Genomic DNA, 16978 nt, shown 5'->3' with positions numbered 1-16978 from the left:
CAGTGCACTGCACTTTCAGAGCATGCTATCTTTCAGTTCAGGTGTTAAATCTATCTATCTCCTCAGTTGGGCAGGAAAAATCCCATGGCCTTATTCAAAGCAGAGTCCTCCCTGTTGTCTTGGCCAAATTTTCTTTCAACCGGCAAACAGATTATCAGGCAATTAACTCATGATTGGTTGCGAGAGTCTGCTGTGGTGAACTTGGTTGCCACATATCCTAAATTACAACATTTTAGAAGGACTGTACACATTCTGAGGTTATGAAAGACGCTATATAAATGCTAGTTCTTTGTTTCTTCCAGCAGCAGTGCACAATTGAAGGCACATATGCTGCCTAGAATTTTGTTTTGCTCCAGTGGTGAGAGATTCATAATTTAACATGTGGGGAAACTATGGCTATGAATTGCTGTCTTGTGACTACACCATACTACACCCTTGGCCTTTCAAATCTCTAAGGGGACCTGAGGGCTAAAGGTACTGGTAATATATGCTGTAAAATGTGGTGCTTGATATATGGGTTGAGGTTGAGGGGGAGTGAAGGGACATGGTGAAATATATAGCACAGAAATGGAGAACAGATGGGCTTTTGTCTGCATTATCTCAATGAATATTTTTGCACAATATTAGTATTTACAATAAGGCTCTGTTTTGCAGACGTTACTTGCCAATTCTTAAAGGATTTCCTGCAAAGTATATCTATGATCCTTGGAATGCTCCTGACTCTGTTCAAGTGGCAGCAAAGTGCATAATTGGTGTGCACTATCCAAAGCCCATGGTGATACACGCAGAGGCAAGTCGGCTCAACATCGAGAGAATGAAACAGATTTACCAGCAACTATCACGCTACAGGGGACTTGGTGAGAAACTTACTCTCTCCTTTCTCAGAGAAACCTAATCTGCTACACATCTGTCACAGTTTGGAATCCTGCTACTAAAACCCTTTCTTCCTCTTCAAGGCCCTACACCTGTAAACATAATTGGTTCTTGGATATAGAAAGTGGAGTATATCAGGTAGAATCGCCCTGGGCACTGTTCTTTAAAAAAAACTTATAAAATTATTACTATAATGAAAGTACCCCTTTCCAGTTATGTTTTTTCCCAACACAAGACAATAATAATCAATATGGCACCGCTGTCTGTAACCAAATACTCGCTATGAAGTCTTGTTACAGCAGTTCTAAGCCACTAATGAACATAGATATCAATAGGACATATATCAATATATCTTGACAGACAAACGTCAGTGTACATTCTGGGTGTGATTTTGTAAACTCTGTCAGGTGATTCACACCAGTAAGTGGGGGGGCTAATCCTGCTGGAGAGGCCAACAGTAAACCACTCAAGGGGCCATTGGGCAATGTGCCAATCTCCCAGGATACTGTGAGATCAGTTGACATGCCACCCTCACCGCCCCTCCCCCCAGTCACCGACCTTCCAATTGCTGGCCATCGTTTCCTAGTGCGAGGCTGATCACATAAGTAATGGGTCGTGATTCCTGTTATTGGCCTCCCGCTGACATTTCCCACCTCGCTATGCTATGTGCTCCCTGAGTGCCTACCGCTTCCTGAGCAGATAGGCTGTGCAGGCCTCCCAAATCAAGCACTGTTTTGGGATTGCCTATCTCAAAAAAATTGTAGTAATTCCTCAAAACCACTGTTTAGTGTGGAATTCCCATACTTTTGGACAACCTGCTCCTCTTAGTGCTCAGAAAATGACAGTGTGGTTCCTGAAGCTCTGCATGATGGTGCTAGCCATTGAACCCTTTAAACAAATGTCTGTAATTGCAGATATTCTGCAATATGTAATCTCTTTGCCTAGTGTAGGACAGAAAGTACCATCATTATAACTGGATCACCACAATTGGCATCTTATAATCATATATTTCAAGTTCCTATTTTGATATTTCTAGAATTAGATAAATTCACAAAGTATAATATTTATGTGGAATCTTTCATGTGTAACTTTCTGAAACACCCACCTTGAATACCCAAACTCAGTTAGCTCCAGCAAACAAAAACTCAGTTTGAGCACTATTTTAAACAAAAGCGTATAGTTATAGAATTAACCAGTAAAATATCAAACAGTACCAGTAAAATGAACAGTCAGTTTACTTTTTAGTGCTTCAATAAAATGGTAAAATTCATGGATATTTTTGAAATAACTAGCATAAAATGTCAGCACAGCTTTTATAAAATGTTGAATGGGTAGTGATTTCCGTTTTTATTTTGCATTGGATGATTTTTTTCAATATCAAAGGTACTATACAAGTTCTTTTTACCATAATAGGTCTACTTGCATCAGTGCCTTCAAACCAAAATGGAAACGGCGGAACCATCTACTCCATGGGAGATCAAATATCTGAGAATAATGGTGAGTCTGCAGTTTTCTACCTCAAACAGTTGAGCATTACTATAAAGCAAGCTTCTTGAAGGGTCATCTTAAGCCATGCTATCCAAAGCACTATTCAGATACTAAGATTGCTTTTGCAAGCCCATGGGATTATCACTGTATGCCGTGCTGTTTAGATCTAAAACATGTACACGATGCTACTCCTTCGACCTGTCTTTGAAACATGTTGAAGAGGATGAGATTACAATGATGACTTTACTATTAAAGTCTCCTCCTTTGTGACTTCTTATTTTTTAATTTGGGTCAGTTTTGATAATGGTCTAGAAGAAGCATGCTGTGGATTCAATAAGTGATGGCCTGACTGGATAATCAATTATAAATGATACAGAACAGACTTGTGGAAGTAACAATTCAGTAAGCTAGTGCTCTCACTGCAGCAGAGTAACTTTTCGCTTGCTCACCAGTTGCACAGTTGAATAGCATAAGGACATAAGAACTTGGAGTAGGAGTAGGCCATCTGGCCCCTTGAGTCTGCTCTGCCAGTCAATAAGATCATGGCTGATCTTTTTGTGGACTTAACTCCACTTACCTGCCTTCTCACCATAATCCTTAATTCCTTTACTGTTCAAAAATTTATCTGGCCTTGCCTTAAAAACATTCAATGAGGTAGCCTCCATTGCTTCACTGGGCAGGTAATTCCACAGATTCATAACCTTTTGTGTGAAGAGTTTCCTCCTCAACTCAGTCCTAAATCTGCTCCCCCTTATTTTGAGGCTGTGCCCCCTAGTTCTAGTTTCACCTGCCAGTAGAAACAACTTCCCTACTTCTATCTTATCTGTTCCCTTCATAATCTTCTATGTTTCGGAAAAATCTCCCCTCATTCTTCTGAATTTCAATGAGTTTAGCCCCAGTCTACTCAGTCTCTCCTCATAAGCTAACCCTCTCAACTCTGGAATCAAGCTCCTCTGCACCCACTCCAGTGCCAGTATATCCTTTCTCAAGTAAGAAGACCAAAGCCATACATAGTACTCCAGGTGTGGCCTCACCAGCACCTTACACAGTTGAAAATAACCTCGCTATTTTCAAACTCCATCCCTCTAGCAATAAAGAACAAAATTCTATTTGCTTCTTAATTACCTGCTGCACCTGTAAACCAACTGCTTGAGATTCCTGCACAAGGACAGTCAGGTCCCTCTGTACAGCAGCATGCTACAATTTTTTACCATTTAATAGCCCATTTTGCTGTTATTCCTATCAAAATGGATGACCTCACATTTATCAACATTTACTCCATCTGCCAGACCTTCGCCTATCCACTTAGACTATCTATATCCCTTTGCAGACTTTCAGCGTCCTCTGCACACTTTGCCCTGCCACCCATCTTAGTGTCATCTGTGAATTTTGACACACTACACTTGATCCGCAACTCCAAATTATCAATGTAAAGCATAAATAATTGAGGTCCCAACGCTGATCCGTGAGGCACACTACTAGTCAACTGATCGCCAATCAGAAAAACACCCATTTACCCTCATTCTTTGCTTTCTGTTAGTTAACCAATCCTCTATCCATGCTATTACATTATCTGTAACACCATGCATCTTTGCCACTTTGTATGCATTTTCTTTCACTTTGATACCCTCCTTTATTTTCTTAGATGTCCATGGCTGATTAATGCATTCCATCAGGACCAGGAGACTTGCCTACCTTTAGCCCTATTAACTACCTGTTATGTAGCAGTCTTTGGTGTGGCACCTTGTCAAATGCCTTCTGGAAATCTAGATACACCACATCCACAGATTCCCCATTATCCACTGCACATGTAATGTTTTCAAAGAATTCCACCGAATTAGTCAAATACGACCTTACCTTCATGAACCTATGCTGCGTCTTACCAATGGGACAATTTATATCCAAATGTCTTGCTATTTCTTCCTTGATGATAGAATCAAGCATTTTCCCTACTACAAAAGTTAAGCTAATCAGCCTATAGTTACCTGCCTTCTATCTACCTCCTTTTTCAAACAGTGGCGTCACATTTGCTGTTTTTCAATCTGTGGGAACCACCCCAGAGTCCAGCGAATTTTGGTAAATTGCCATTAGTGCAGTTGCTATTTCTCCCGCCATCTCTTCTAGTATTCTGGGATGCATTCCATCAGGACCAGGAGACTTGACTACCTTTAGCCCCCATTAACTTGCCCAACACTACCTATTTCGTGATAATGATAGTTTCTAGGTTCTCACCTGCCATAGCCTTCCTATCATCGATTTTTGACATGTCACTTGTGTCTTCCACTGTGAAGACTGACACAAAATACCTGTTCAATGCCTCAGCCATTTTCTTATTTCCAATTATTATATCTCCCTTCTCATCCTCTAAAGGACCAATGTTTATTTTTTCATTTTATATACTTGTAGAAACTTTTGCTATCTATTTTTATATTCTGAGCTAGTTTACTCTCATAATCCATCTTACTTTGCTTTATAGCTTTTTTCGTGGCCTTCTGCTAACCTCTAAATATTTCCCAATCTTCTAGGTTCCCACTAATCTTTGCCACTTTGTATGCATTTTCTTTCAATTTGATACCCTCCTTTATTTCCTTAGATATCCATGGCTGATTATCTCTTCTTCTACAATCCTTCCTTATCACTGGTATAAAGATTGCTTTGAAAGTCCTCCACTGTTCCTCAATTGTCCCATCATAAAATTCTTGCTCCCAGTCTACCTTAGCCAACTCCTCCCTCATCCATTTGTAGTCTCCTTTGTTTAAGCACAAGACACTGGTATTGGATTTTACCTTTTCACGCTCCATCTCTATTTTAAACTCAATCATATCGTGATTGCTTCTTTTAAGAGGATTCCTAACTACAAGATCATTAATTATTCCTGTCTCATTACACAGGACTGGATCTAGGATAGCTTGCTCCCTTATTGATTCCATTACATACTGTTCAAGGAAGCTATCATGGATACATTTTCCCCCTTAAGGCTGCCTTGATCGACCTTGTTTGACAATTGATATATAGATTAAAATCCCCCATGATAATTGTTGGACCATTTTTACATGTGTCAGTTATTTCTTTGTTTATTTTTCACTCAACCATGATGGCATTATTTGGTGGCCTATAGACTATACCTATCAGTGATTTTTTTCTCCTTAATTTCTAATTTCCACCCAAATGGATTCAACCTATTTTTCCACAGAACCTATATCATCTCTCACTACATCCTGATGTCATCCTTAAATATCAGAGCTACACCGCCTCCCTTACCTTCCTGTTGATCCCTCTGAGCAGTCTGATACCCCTGGATATTCAACTCCCAGTCATGACCATCCTGCAACCATGCCTCTGTAATGGCCACCAAATCATATTCGTTCACAGTGATTTGTGCTGTCAACTCATTTACCTTGTTTCAAATGCTACGAGCATTCAGATAAAGTGCCATTATGCTAGTTTTTGTATCTTCTTTTGAATTCCAGCTCTTCTATTAATAACGTCTCCTGAGTTCTCCTTCCTTTTAACTTTTTTCCTGACTTTTGATATAGTTGGAACATTCTCCCCACGTTTTGCCTTGCACTCTCCTTCTTGGACTCCTTACATAGGTTCCCATCCCCGTGGCATATTAGTTTAAACCACCCCCCCACCCACCACCACCACCACGCCCCCTCCCCCCCCCCCCCCCCCCCCACGCCCCCCAACCCCCAACTGTTCTAGCTAACACTCCCTAGCATGCAGCACTCTATATTTATTTTTTGGAGCCAATAGATGCCAGTACACATCCCGTATTATTATACATATGGAATAATTTGCAGATAAGGAAAAGCCCTTTGCTATTGGTCCACCAGTAATGGTGTGGTGCGGTTCCTGTCGACATATAAAACATAGGAATTCAGTACACCCCAGCTCGCAAAGAGAGATTTTGACACAGAATTATCTATAACAAGGTCAAAGTCAATAGGTAGTATCTCCTGCTCCTACCCAGCAGGAATTGTGGTGGATGGGGGAAAAAGATTTGACAGGAGATCAAAAATCCTGTCATATCTATCTCTCAGTGAAGATCACTAAAACAGAGATTATCTGGTCATCATTTTTTGTGGGATTTTGCTATGTGGAAAGGAAGCTATTTGGCTCATTGAGTCTGCACTAACTCTCCAAAACAGCACCTTATCCAGGCACACCACTGCCCTCCACCCCTCCCCTGTTCCAGGAGCCCTGTGGATTTTACATGGCTAATCCCCCTAACCTACCCCTCTTTGACTGTTGGAGGAAACTGGTACACCCGGTGAAGGAAACCCACGTAGCCATAGGGAGAACATACAAACTTCAGACAGACACCTGAGACCAGAATTAAATCAAGGCCCCTGGTGTCATGAGGCAGCAATGTTAACCATTGATAAGAGCCTGATGAGAAGAGGATAGGTGGCGGTAAAATGTTTGTGCAAACTTGTTTATCCAATCCACGCAGGCTTTGTCTATTAAAATAGAGCAGAAGATGAGTTCTGAGAGACAGGTGATGGCCTCACTGACATGTTAAAGTCAGGACTTGACAAAATTGATCAGATTCCCACTACATTTAATACATACCAGCTGCATTTCACACCCAATTCTGTTGGGTTCAGCAGGCCCAAAAAAGGAGAAAATGGTTAAGTAACATTTTTCTGATAGTTAATCATGAGTCAGGAGGGATAATACCAGGAACCCTAGAGCCCCAAGAACAAGTGCCCTCCTCCCCTTAAATTCCATGACTGTTAGAGGTTATTTTTCAAAGACCCCTAGCCAACCTTTTATTGTCACTGGATAGTAATAACTTGGAAGTTATCCATGAGCTAGTCCAAACTTTTGCCTCTTTCATTCAGTTAAAACTCAGGGGTCATATTTCTATCTTTAATTTTGTTCTTTCTTACATTGACTTCAACCAGGCATTGTTCAAAGCCATACTGGTGGAATGACGATGGGTAAACGCGAATTGGAACATGATACAACTGTAGGTGATGACGTGGAATCTTTAGGACAAAAAATCCGGCGACACTGTGATGGGGTATGTATTACAAATGGAATAATGCCACTCCATTTTGTTATCCTGGATTTATTTCATCTTTTCAAACAAAACATAAAACTGTTGCAAATTTTAGGTTTTCACTGGATCAACCTTCCAGGACAATGTTAGTGGCTCTTACTTAAGTGATTTCCATGTGCCTTTTACTTTCCTGCAAGTTAGTCATATGGCAGTGTGACCTGGGGCTCATTAACAAATTACATGTGTGCATATTGGGTACAGTGATCTTTTCCAGACAGTAGATAGAGATTCACTCTAGTGAGATGGAGCCAATTGAAAAGAAGTAAAGCTGTTTGTTCATGCATTTCTTGCAAAATAAATCAGCCTTTCAACCTCTGGTTCCTTTTGTGGCTTAATCTGCTGAGCTATCAGTCAGACTGCTGCCACCTCCTTAGTTATGGAGACTTTGACAATTGTCTACTTCTGCACTTAAATGAATTAAACCATTTCAATAGCTCATGTGAATGCCACTACATCATATTAACTGAGATATTTCGATTGTTTGTAAGAAATATCCATCTGACAAAATGTTTTGCTATTCCTAAATACATATGTTGTGTAGATTTAGCCCTCTGCCTGTTAAATTGTACTGAATAATATCTTAATAGATGTTTTTTGGAAATAGTCAAAAATCCCAAAACACGACAACAGTTTATTTGCTGAACTATGATGGTAATGCTCAGTTTTATTTCAGAGGGAAATTAATAAACCACTCCATGGAGGTGCATATGGTCACTAAAGAATGTGGTGGTGTTTCTTATCTGTGTGGTCTTCATGTTCCTGTTGTGCTCTATTTCTCTATTCTCTTTCTGTAATTCTTCTTCAGCTGTTTGCATCCACTCTGTTCTTTTCTCTGTGCTTTCTTTCCTTTCAGATGGGAATTGATAAATGTTGTGCTGTGAAAATAAGCTGCTAGTGGCTGGATGCTGTATTTTCTGGTGGGAGATGCAATTAAAAATGTGGCCCTCAATAACTTTCTTCTCATCTTCTTACTGCACTTGTGTTTCATGCATTTTATATCCTGCCTATCTCTCTGCCTTCTGACACTCCCTCATTCTCATTGTGACCTCCTACTCAGTGCTTCATTATCTTTACCCTTTTTGAACAAGTCTCCTTCCTTCAATCATATTATCTGCAAGCCTGTCTATCTCTTGCTCTCTGTCCCTATTAATTGGTGAGAGGACAGAAAGATCTGCAGCCCAATCCTGCATCCATAGGCTATGTCTGCAATAGATTTAGGGTGGCAATAGACAGCTGAACCAACCAACGGTGGTGGAGTGAAGGGAGCCAGGGAAGGACAGGGGGGCAGAATTAAGGGAGTGCAGAGATAACAGCTTTGTAGACTTGGAAGAGTTAAAGCAAGGGAGAAGGATAAGGCTATGAAGGGATGGGTATGAGCATTTTAAATTTCAGATTGTGCTGAACCAGGAGCCGTAGTAGGTCACTGAGTGCAGGGGTGATGGATGGACAAGGCATAGAGCGAGTTAGCATACAGGCAAGAGCAATAAGAGTTGAGATTTGTAGATGCAAAATTCATGAAGACATATGATTTCTAATAAGATATGACTAGCCGTTGTACATAGCAAGTTAAGGCCAAATCCTGTTTTTGGCTCAATCAATTTAGTATTAGGATACCTACACCCTCTTGGCACAGGAGGAGAGGTAGATGGAAGGTTCACTGGGTTGATTCCTGCAATGAAAGGGTTGTCTCATAGGAAAGATTAAGAAGAATAAAAGCTGATCTTACTGAAACATAAGATTCTGAGAAGGCTGGACAGGGTAAATGCTGACAGGATGTTACCTCTTGTGGTGGAATCTAGAACCAGGTGACACAGTTTTAAAATAAGAGGTCTCATTTTTAAAACTGAGATGAGGAGGAATTTCTTTGAGAGCCAGTCTTTGGAATTCTCTGCTGCAGAGAGCAGTGGAGATGGGGCAATTGAATATATTCAAGGACAAAATAGACTTTTGATTGAGAAGGGAGTCAGGAATATGGAGAGCTGGCTGGAAAGTGGACTTAAGGCCACAACCGATCAGCCATGATCTTACTGAATGGCAGGACATGCTTGAGGGACCAAATGGCCTATTTATGCTCCTATTTCTTATGGTCTTGTTTCCTTTGCCTTCACCTTGGCTCGGGAGGATATTTCCAGTCTTCCCATCTCAGTTTTCTCTTTCATCACTTAGGGTCCATTTTCAGGGATTCTTAGAGAAATTGGCATTAGGCCTTTGCAAAATGACATCCTTTGATAAGGGCAGCAGGCAGGTTGGACAGATAACAGCAGCAGGACAATAAATTCAGTGAACAATTCAAGCAAAACAAAATTAGCCCAGAAGATTGTAGCTATTGTTCTGCAGTCACAGTCTGAAGGGCCCACCGCTGAGGATGACACCCATGAGCATGCAGTCAGGCTTTGGCCTCCATTCCCTGATTTCTAGTATCAGACCGGTAGCTAGAAAATAAATATAAATTGACAGAAGTGGGTGGTACAACTTCATAATGAGATGTCACCAGCAAGCACAAATCAACAGAAATGGGTAAAAGGCTAGTAGGTCAGCTCATCTGGGGCTTTGTATCAACCCTGCTGCCTTTCTCATGTCTTGAAGACTAGCTATCTTGTGCAGAGCCTTTTTTGAATAATATAATTTTTTTGAATAACACAACATAGTGTTGTCTCCACTCCCAGATTGCCAGCATGAATTATAGAATCCCCATAATACAGAAGAAGACCATTCAGCCTACTGAGTCTGCACCGAACGCAAAGCCACCCAGAACTTATTCCCATAATTTCTCATTTTTACTCTGTTAATCCCCCCGACACTAGATCAATTTAGCATGGCCAATCAACCTAACCCACCTTTGGAGTGTGGGAGGAAACCAGAGCACCCGGAAGAACCCCATGCAGGCATGGAGAGAACTTGCAATCTCCACACAGACAGTGACCTGAGGCCAGAATTGAACCTGGGTCCCTGGCATGTGAGGCAGCAGTGCTAATCAATGTGCCACTGTGCCACACATCATCATGAGATGCTGAAGAGGTATAGGTCTGTGCTTCATCTATGCCCTGGTATTTTAATGACTTGACCCACCAAGTACAAAAGCGAAGCATCATGTCTGCTGAAAATCTGGAATTAAAAACAGAAAATTCTGGAAGTACTCAGCATGTCAGGCAGCATCTGTGGAGGGAGAAACTGATAAAAGGTCATCAACCTGAAATGTGGCCTCTGTTTCTGTCCTCAGTGGGTCATGTAGAATCTGAATATTTCCAGCATTTTCTGTTTTAGTGCAAGTAAAGCTGGGTCTGGATTTAAATAATACTTTCCATGGAGCAAGGCAGCAGGAAAATTTGGCCCATCAAGTATCAGTTTAGGCTTTTGGGAGAGGTTGAGTATTAAGACTAAGAAGCTTAATGACAGTTTTAAATAAATTGACAAAAATTAATCAAATTGTGAAGTTCTTAACCTTTATTTTAATCATCAGGAATTATTATGCTAACTGATGAGATGTTTTGCCAGTTTGATAGATTTATCAACACTGGGGAAACAGTTACACGTTTAGATTGTGTTTTATTATTGAAAATCCATATTTGAATATTTATCATATTATGACAACTAAAGGCTTGTGAACAAGAAGCGCTTCTCATAACCATGGGACTTCGCTGCTGTATACAGCCATTGAAGTACTTTCAAAAACCTAGTCAATGTATAATGTAGGAAGCACAGAAACCATTTGCCGATCTGTTTTTGTACTGCTGATATAGAACATAGAACATAGAACACTACAGCACAAACAGGCCCTTCGGCCCACGAGTTGCACCGATCACATCAACACCTACCAACCTACAGACCTATCTATAACCCTCAATCTCATTAAACCCCATATACTCATCCAGAAGTCTTTTAAAAGACCCCAGCGAGTTCGCCTCCACCACCACTGACGGCAGCCGATTCCATTCACTCACCACCCTCTGAGTGAAAAACTTACCCCTAACATCACTTCTGAACTTCCCTCCTTGCACCTTAAATCTGTGTCCTCTCGTAGCAACCATTTCAACCCGGGGAAATAGCCTCTGAGAGTCCACCCTATCTATTCCTCTCAACATTTTGTAAACCTCTATCAGGTCGCCTCTCAACCTTCGTCTCTCCAGGGAAAAGAGTCCCAGCTCCCTCAACCTAACTTCATAAGGCATGCCTCCCAGTCCAGGCAACATCCTTGTAAATCTCCTCTGTACCCTCTCAATAGCTTCTACATCTTTCCTATAGTGAGGCGACCAGAACTGCGCACAATACTCTAAATGAGGCCTGACAAGGGTCTTATAAAGTTGCAGCATTACCTCCCGACTCCTAAACTCAATCCCTCGATTAATGAAGGCCAGTACACCATACGCCTTCTTGACCACCTCCTCCACCTGCGAGGCCGATTTAAGAGTCCTGTGGACCCGGACCCCTAGATCCTTCTGCTCTTCAACACTACTCAGACTTCTGCCCTTGATAGTGTACTCGTTCATCCCGTTGGTTCTGCCAAAATGGACGACTACACATTTATCCGCGTTGAAGTCCATCTGCCACTTCTCCGCCCAGTCCTGCATCCTATCTATGTCCTGCTACAACTTTTGCCATCCTTCCAGACCATCCACAACACCACCGACCTTACTCATCATATGATGAGTAAACATTGGTCAGGACATTAAGAATAACTCGCCTGTTCTTTGAAATCTGAGGAGAAAAATGGGGCCTCCATTCAAAACCTTATCCAAATATTGGCACCTCTGACAGTGTGGCACTCCCTCAGTACTGCAGTAGTGCGTCAGCTTAGATTGCTGTGCTCAGGTCCTAGAACTCAAAAACTTCTGACTCTGATGCAGATTTCCGAAGGTTTCCACATCTTAAAGTATTGCAGGTGGTAACATTTACCTCAGATTGATGCATTGTTTTGTGCTTAATTGGAAAACCTAGTGTCTAGTTTTTGTTAACATTTAGTTGACACTTCAGTGTCGGCATCACAAGATATCAACATGAACCTTTGTGTCCCTTGCAGAACAATGAAGATAAACAGGACCTGAACCTTGTATCTTACTGAAACGATTTAACTATTTATTACTGGAGCTGTTCCCAAGAAGGACCAAGAAAGAGTTCACAAATAGCCCAGTTGTTTGTACTCATTTTTAAATTTGTGTGCAATGTCTGTACTTACTCCAATAATGTAAACATTCAATGTACAACTCAAGTACTGAGTCTTTTAGGGTATCTTTTATAACTTTTTGTAACTCAGCATCTCTAATAATTGAACTATGTGCTGTTCCTGCTTCAGAGAGTTCCTAATTGTTTGCCATTCCTATTTCAACCACCAGTTAAAATTAATATAACAAAACTTGATGCAAATGTCCAGAGCAGTGTAGGGATAAGGCAGGAAAGTAGAGTTGAGAATTGTCATTTCAGAGCAATCATGATCTCATTGAGTGGCAGAGCAGAGTGAATGGGCCAAATGGCCAACTTCTGCTCCTACGTCTTGTGGCCTTGTAGTTTAACAGAACTCTTATCACTGGAGAAGCTGTCACTAAATATACTGGTTCCATACTTGGTGACCACCTTCTCAATATAGTAAGTGGTGTCAATCTGAAGATGCTTCTTTTTGGTTAGTGAAATGAGGGTTTACTACATTGCAGTTACTTTACCATTTCAGAGGTAGTTTGTATTCAAATTTTGAATGGAAGTGAACGGTAACCGACTAGTTAATACATTTAGAAAACTACAATTCAAGGATTGTAAATTCTCCAGAAGAAGTGATGTAAAGAGATCTTGGTAGGTCGAACTGAATTAGACAAAAGTCATATTACTGCTCTGGGATAAAAATACAGGTAATCCTTTACAGCTGTCAGGAATCTGAAGTTGCAGCTGCTGGGTCCCATTTTGATGTGTTCTTTGCTCTAGCAATGGAGACATCAAGAGTCACATCTCCTGTGTCCCAACATTTTACATTCTTTTATAATCCTCATTTTGATTTGATACAAAGGTCATCATGTGGGGAGTAAATGTTGTAAGTTGCCATAGAGAACATAACATCATAGAGGGAATAGGGTACAATTCCTCAGGGAGGGAATGTTGTGGAAGTAAATGTTTCATTTCCCGAGGTAGTAAATGGCAGTATGGTACACTTCTGCATCATGGGGTGCATCATGAAAGAACAGTGGGCTGGATTTTATGACATTGGTCATCCAGAAACTCAAGGTTGAGGTCGACGGACAATCCTGTGCTCCACACCTTACCTGCTCCGATTCCTGTGGTGGGCAGATAGGTAAATTTCTGGCCAGTCTCTTCAAGAGCTGTCCATGCACCCCATGAGCAGCAATCAGGAGCATAATGATCAAGGCGCCACCCCCCCCCCCCCCCCCAATGCCCTTCCCCGCTCCCCTCCTTTCAGGAGTGCTGTGGCCACTTTAGCCTTGTAACCATTTGCCAGGCTGAGGGAGAACTCAGGAATTGAAATATGGACTTTAGAGTTGATTTTTTATGGACCTGGTTTGCAACAAGAACAGCAATATGTATCTAATGTAGTAAAATCTCCTAATCACCTATAGGAGTGTAATCAGTCAATATTTGACACCGAGCCTGTAAAGAAGACAGATGTCTAGAAGCTTTATCAAATAGATAGGTTTGGAAGAGTGTTTAACAAAAGAGAGAGGTGAAAAAATAGACTTAGGGAGGGAATTTCTAAGCTTAGGGCCTAGACAAACTGAAGACACAGCAACCAATGGTGATGTAATGTAAACTGGCGTTGCACAGGAGGACAGAACTGGAAGAATACAGAGATCTCAGATTGTTGTATGACTGGAGGATGTTGCAAAGTTAGCCAGGCAAGGGGGGAGGAGGGTGAAGCCATGGAGAGATTCAAACATAAAAACACATGTTTTAGTTTAATGAAATACATAGTTCTGTAAATTAGCCAATCTGTGTTCTGCATGTTCCTCTGTAAAATGAAAATGACAGTATACCTTAATACTTCGTCCTTTCAGCAGGGTACAAAGTCAACCATATTAATGCAATAATTGGTCATATCTTGTCTTAACCCAGGAGAGCTGAGAAAAGTTCTTATGTTCTTACGTTCTTATGTTCTCCTCTTAATGCTGTTTCAATTAAAAGATTGCAACATGTAAGGTGGCAAAGATATTGAAAGGTAATTACAGTGTGGAAACATTCCAGCTTCAGATAACTGGGGCAAGATCTAGGTCGGATATAAAACACCCTGAAAATGCATAAAATTATTTTTCGTGCTATCAAAAGCTATTTTTTGTAAACTGTTTTATATACAAAGTTTGGAACAAAATTAGGTCATAACATAACTGATCCTGGTGCTTTTACAACTAAAATAAAGTGTGATTTTGGTTTCTTTGGCATTGATAGCCTGTCTCAATGATATTGAGTGAAACAATGCTAGGGCTAATTTTGAAATCATTAACTCACAGCAGGCTGTCACCAGCACCTATTGGAAATGCAAAGGCCTTGCCTTCCACTATCTGCTAAGTACTAGACAGTTTTTTGTCTCTTGTACATGCTAACCTACCCCATTGTAATCTGTGCCTGAGATTCATGAAACCTCTCAACCCAGATTTGAACAAATTAAACGTACCTGTAATAAGCTACGTATGTTTCTGTGCATTACCTGGTGTGTTTTGTAAGTTGTGTTACAACACAAACATCGCTATTTTATAAATTCACTGCCACCTCTTGCCGTGTCGATAAAATGAGTTTTTGTATCTGATTAGCAAGCTGGACGAACATTTTGAGGTTTGAATCAAGCAAAAGGATGTAATGAAATGACAATTGTCAATTGTCTTTTTACTGTTTTTATAAGGTTATTAAAAAATAAATGGATCAATCATTGAACATGTTGGTCTCAAATGAACTCTTCATTATTTCAAAAATTTCATATTTGAACTAAAAACAATGCTAGAAATACTCAGCAGGTCAAAGAGCATCTGGTAAGTTTCTTTTGTTGATGTTTCGAGCAGTATTCCAAATGTGATCTCACCAAGGCCTTGTGTAGTTGCAGTAAAATTTCTCCACTTTTATAATCAATTCCCCTTGCAAGAAATCCAACATTCCATTTACCTTCCTAATCACTGGCTGTGCCTGCTTACTAACCTTTTATGATTCAGGTACCAGGACATCCATTCTGTAACACTGAGTTTTGCAAGATCTTTCCATTTAAATAGTATATTGCTTTATATACCACCCATCCTATTATCAATCATGATCACCTACCAGGGTCCTTGAAAGTTCTATACTGGCATCACCCCCATGGCCAAAGTGGAGCCAATCCTGCCTTTCTCCCTTTGGCCCCACCTGCTTCTGTCAGCTTGAGTTACTCTTTAACATAGCGTTTATTGTAACCCTCAACTCTGCTGGGATCAATGTTATGAAACCAATGACTCATTGGCAAACCTGCTGCCATGTGGGGTTCACCAGGAAAAAAAACACACCTGAGCATAGTTCTCATCCAGTCGATTCATGCTCATTAGGGTGTCCCTTAAATTGGCCAATTATGCTGACCTACCCTAAAGACCCTTCTCCCATTTTGAGGGTTCACACTGTCATGAACCATGCATGTTATTTGCAAGGCATCTCAATAGATGACACTGGTTAGTCAAAGTGAACATTTTTTCAAAATGGTATGAGGAGTCATGAACTATCCATGGGAATAAGCAACCCAGTTGTAGTGTATAAATTACTAAAGACTATTTATGAAAGAAAGGTCAAATATACATGAACAGGATTATAATTCTAAACAAAACACTGGAGTAATGCACATACACAGTTTAATCTAGAAATTATCCCTTGTTCCAAACTATATCAAAGAACAAAGAAAAAAAAAGCCCGGGAAACAGGCCCTTCGGCCCAACGAGCCTGCGCCGCCATTTTAACATTACCAGTCCCCCCCTCCACCCATGACCCTTATCTATTGTTTATGGCATTCCACATTGAGGGAAACTAATTTAGGGACAATTTATTACCTCCAATCAGCCTAATAGCACATCTTTGGGGTGTGGGAGGAAACCGGAGCGCCCGGAGAAAACCCACGCAAGCACGGGGAGAATGCGCAAACTCCCACAGACACTGGCCCAAATCCATGTGTCTGCACAGGAAACAGTGATAGTCACTGAGCTGTCGTGTTGCCCAGCATCTGGTCCAGATTAAGCACACACTAACGACATGAAGCACTAGGCTACTCTTGAACATTCAAGAGCAGCCCAAGTACGACCCATATCCCTGATACCTGAACTCAGTAAGACATCCTAGTTCCCCAAACAACATCCACCTTAAACCAATCTATGAGTTAAATCAAGTTTATAATTACCCCACAATACCATGAGGTTGATCCACTCTGGGAAGTGTCTTTTCCTGGTTCAGCAAAGATAGGTAAACTGCCTTTATGATGGTTTCTACACTAAATTAACAGTAAGACTTTTGAAAGGAACCTCTGCTGTTAGTTGGCTTGCTGTGAGGGGTTAAATGGGTGATGTTAAACTGGTCTCTATGCTTCTGCAGGAGTTAACAAAAATACCCCTGGCT

The 16978-nt window shown here is 40.9% G+C and overlaps 1 protein-coding gene across 1 annotated transcript in view; it reads left to right on the top strand.

The window, feature by feature from the left end:
- LOC145357057 (cryptochrome-1-like) overlaps positions 1–13784 on the top strand; it is an 83759-nt gene extending 69975 nt beyond the window's left edge. Inside the window, exons 9-12 of the mRNA XM_080210129.1 lie at positions 655–857; positions 2287–2370; positions 7272–7390; positions 12447–13784. Of these exons, the coding sequence (XP_080066255.1) occupies positions 655–857; positions 2287–2370; positions 7272–7390; positions 12447–12488 (448 nt within the window). The 3' untranslated portion in view covers positions 12489–13784. The remainder of the gene's footprint in view (positions 1–654; positions 858–2286; positions 2371–7271; positions 7391–12446) is intronic.
- The last annotated feature ends 3194 nt before the right edge of the window (positions 13785–16978 follow it).

This window comes from Carcharhinus amblyrhynchos, chromosome 22, assembly GCF_965287045.1.
Source record: "Carcharhinus amblyrhynchos chromosome 22, sCarAmb.v2.hapA, whole genome shotgun sequence".
NCBI classification, from domain to species: Eukaryota; Metazoa; Chordata; class Chondrichthyes; order Carcharhiniformes; family Carcharhinidae; genus Carcharhinus; species Carcharhinus amblyrhynchos.
The sequence above is the reverse complement of the archived record's forward strand: the minus strand, read 5'-3'. Positions and strand labels throughout refer to the sequence as shown.